Source organism: Stegostoma tigrinum, unplaced genomic scaffold (genome assembly GCF_030684315.1).
Source record: "Stegostoma tigrinum isolate sSteTig4 unplaced genomic scaffold, sSteTig4.hap1 scaffold_385, whole genome shotgun sequence".
Taxonomy (NCBI): Eukaryota; Metazoa; Chordata; class Chondrichthyes; order Orectolobiformes; family Stegostomatidae; genus Stegostoma; species Stegostoma tigrinum.
The window spans coordinates 10001-13910 of NW_026728313.1; the positions used below are offsets into that span (position 1 = coordinate 10001).

At 64.5% G+C, this 3910-nt stretch overlaps 1 protein-coding gene across 1 annotated transcript in view; it reads right to left on the reverse strand.

Moving 5' to 3' along the window:
- Positions 1–3179, reverse strand: part of LOC125450373 (membrane-spanning 4-domains subfamily A member 15-like) — a 13173-nt gene extending 9994 nt beyond the window's left edge. The window contains exons 1-2 of the mRNA XM_048526362.2: positions 3029–3179; positions 845–991 (exon numbers count right to left, since the gene is read on the reverse strand). Of these exons, the coding sequence (XP_048382319.1) occupies positions 845–985 (141 nt within the window). The 5' untranslated portion in view covers positions 986–991; positions 3029–3179. The remainder of the gene's footprint in view (positions 1–844; positions 992–3028) is intronic.
- Positions 3180–3910: the final 731 nt, after the last annotated feature.

Genomic DNA, 3910 nt, shown 5'->3' on the forward strand with positions numbered 1-3910 from the left:
ACCACACACCCCCACACACTCCCCTCCTGACACTCCCCCACACACCCCACACACTCCCCTCGCCACACACCCCCACACCCTCCCCTCCCCACACACCCCAACACCCTCCCCTCCGCACACACACCCACACACTCCCCACACCCACACACCCCCACACACTCCCCTTGCCACACATCTCCACACACCCCACACACTCCCCTCCCGACACTCCCCCACACACCCCACACACTCCCCACCCCACACACCCCCCACACACTCTACTCCCCACAGACACCCCCACACCCTCCCCTCCCCACACACCCCCAAACCCTCCCCTCCCCACAGACACCCCCACACCCTCCCCTCCCCACACACCCCCACACACTCCCCTCCCCACAGACACCCCCACACCCTCCCATCCCCACACACCCCCACACCCTCCCCTCCCCACAGACACCCCCACACCCTCCCCTCCCCACACAACCCCACACACTCCCCTCCCCACGCACCCCCACACCCTCCCCTCCCCACGCACCCCCACACCCTCCCCACACCACACACCCCCACACACTCCCCTCCCCACACACCCCCACACCCTCCCCTCCCCACACACCCCCACACCCTCCCCACACCACACACCCCACACACTCCCCACACCACACACCCCACACACACTCTACTCCCCACACACCCCCACACACCCCCCTTGCCACACACTCCCCACACCCTACCCCCCACACCCTCCCCACACAACACACCCACACTCCCCTCACACCACACATTCCCTCTCCCTCCCCACAGTACAACCCCGGCCCCCCTCCCCCACCCCACCGACCCCGATCACGTGCCCCTTGGGGCAACTTACCCCCAGTGCCTTGGGCTCCCCTTCCAGAAACTTCTGCAGGTGTGCAGTGGGGGGGGGTGTGGGAGGGAGGTCAGTCCCGGCCGGGGTGAGGGGGTTGATGGTGACGGTGAGGGTCTGTGGGCTGACGGCTGGAACCGACATTGTCCCCTTGGCCAGGCGTGAGGGGGAGGGGCGGGGGGTGGGCAGACAGAAACACACTGTTAGCAACGCGACTGTGGGATCGCACTGTGCAGCGACAGTTCCTAATCTCCCCAGGGTGTGTGTTCCCCACAGATCCATCCCCATGCACCCCCCCAACACCCCCATCCCCCCGCACCCCCACATCCCCCACCAATAACCCCCCCCAACACCCCCATCACCCTGCACCCACACATCCCACACCAATCCCCCCCCAACAACCCCACCCCCCTGCAATACCCCCCAACACCCCCATCCCCCTGCACCCCCACATCCCACACCAATCCCCCCCAACACCCCCATCCCTCACCAATAGCCCCCCAACACCTCATCCCACACAAATCCGCCCCAACACCCCCCTCCCACCACAACACCCCTCATCCCACCACAATATCCCCCCACACACCCCCACTGCAATACCCCCAACACCCCCATCCCACCCCAATACCCCCCGCACCCCCACATCCCACCACAATACCCTCCTAACCTGCCATTCCCACCACAAACCCTCCTGCACCCGCCATCCCACACCAATCCCCCCCCAACACCCCCACCCCCCTGCAAACCCCCCCAACACCCCAACCCCCTGCACCCCCACATCCCACACCAATCCCCCCCAACACCCCCATCCCTCACCAATAGCCCCCCAACACCTCATCCCACACAAATCCGCCCCAACACCCCCCTCCCACCACAACACCCCTCATCCCACCACAATATCCCCCCACACACCCCCACTGCAATACCCCCAACACCCCCATCCCACCCCAATCCCCCCAACACCCCCATCCCACACCATACCCCACAATCCCCCCATCCCACCCCAATTCCACCCAAACTGCCCATCCCATCCCAAACTCCGACAAGCCCCTCATCCCACCCCAAACCCCCACACGCCCCTCATCCCACTCAACACCCCAAACGCCCCTCATCCCAACCCAAACCCCCACACGCCCCTCATCCCACTCAACACCCCATACGCCCCCCATCCCACCCCAATCCCACTTCCACCTTCATCCCAACCCAAACCCCCACACACCCCTCATCCCACCCCAATCCCACTCCCACCTTCATCCCAACCCAAACCCCGACACGCCCCTCATCCCACCCCAAACCCCCACACGCCCCCCCATCCCACCCCAATCCCACTTCCACCTTCATCCCACCCCAAACCCCCACACGCCCCTCATCCTAACCCAAACCCCCACACCCACCTCATCCCACCCCAATCCCACTTCCACCTTCATCCCACCCCAAACCCCCACACGCCCCTCATCCCACCCCAAACCCCCACATGCCCCCCATCCCACCCCAATCCCACTTCCACCTTCATCCCACCCCAAACCCCAACACGCCCCTCATTCCACCCCAATCCCACTTCCACCCTCATCCCAACCCAAACCCCCAAACTCCCCTGATCCCACCCAACCCCCCACACGCCCCTCATCCCACCCAACACCCCACACTCCCCTCATCCCAACCCAATCCCACTTCCACCCTCACCCCAAACCAAAACCCCACACGCCCCTCATCCCACGCAACCCCCCACACGCCCCTCATCCCACCCAACCCCCCACACGCCCCTCATCCCACCCAACACCCCACACGCCCCTCATCCCAACCCAATCCCACTTCCACCCTCATCCCAACCCAAAACCCCACAGGCCCCTCATCCCACGCAACCCCCCACACGCCCCTCATCCCACCCAACATCCCACACACACCTCATCCCACCCCAAACCACCACACGCCCCTCATCCCACCCCAATACAACTTCCACCCTCATCCCAACCCAAACCCCCACACGCCCGTCATTCCACCCCAATCCCGCTTCCATCCCCATTCCACACATTTCACCCCGACACCCTCTCACCTAATCCCATTGCCCGCTACCCCCGATGACAGACTATCTATGTTCCAATGTATGAGCAGGGAATAGATCCGGACAGTTCCTGGACACCGGACAATGACTGAAGAGAGACATTCCCAGCTCGAGAACCTCCTCACCTCTCAGAAACAGATCCGCTCGGGTGTGGGAGGGGAGGTTTACAGACCCCAGGACACAGGGTAGTTCCCCAAAGCTGTGTTTCACCGTGAGCAAGAGATCTCTCCAGCTCGCACTCTCCCTCCCGAAATCACTCCCACAAACATCGGGGCGCAATCAACTCCAGGGGCAGGGGAGAGGGTGGGGAGATGGAATGGGGAACAGGCGAATTCCTCCACCTGCTGGTCTCCACCAGCACTGCACGGAATTCTATCCTCAGTCCGCAGTGAACATTGCACTGTCGGATGGTCAGTGCTGAGGGAGCGGGCACTGTCGGTGGGTCAGTGCTGAGGGAGCGGGCACTGTCGGATGGTCAGTGCTGAGGGAGCGGGCACTGTCGGTGGGTCAGTGCTGAGGGAGCGGGCGCTGTCGGAGGGTCAGTGCTGAGGGGACGGGCACTGTCGGAGGGTCAGTGCTGAGGGAGCGGGCACTGTCAGAGGGTCAGTGCTGAGGGAGCGGGCACTGTCAGAGGGTCAGTGCTGAGGGAGCGGGCGCTGTCGGAGGGTCAGTGCTGAGGGGACGGGCACTGTCGGAGGGTCAGTGCTGAGGGAGCGGGCACTGTCAGAGGGTCAGTGCTGAGGGAGCGGGCACTGTCGGAGAGTAATTGCTGAGGGAGCGGGCGCTGTCGGAGGGTCAGTGCTGAGGGAGCGGGCGCTGACGGTGGGTCAGTGCCGAGGGAGCGGGCGCTGTCGGAGGGTCAGTGCTGAGGGCGCGGGCACTGTCGGAGGCTCATTGCTGAGGGAGCGGGCACTGTCGGAGGGTCAGTGGTGAGAGAGCGGGCACTGTCGGAGGGTCAGTGCTGAGGGAGCGGGCACTGTCGGAGGGTCAGCGCTGAGGGAGCGGGC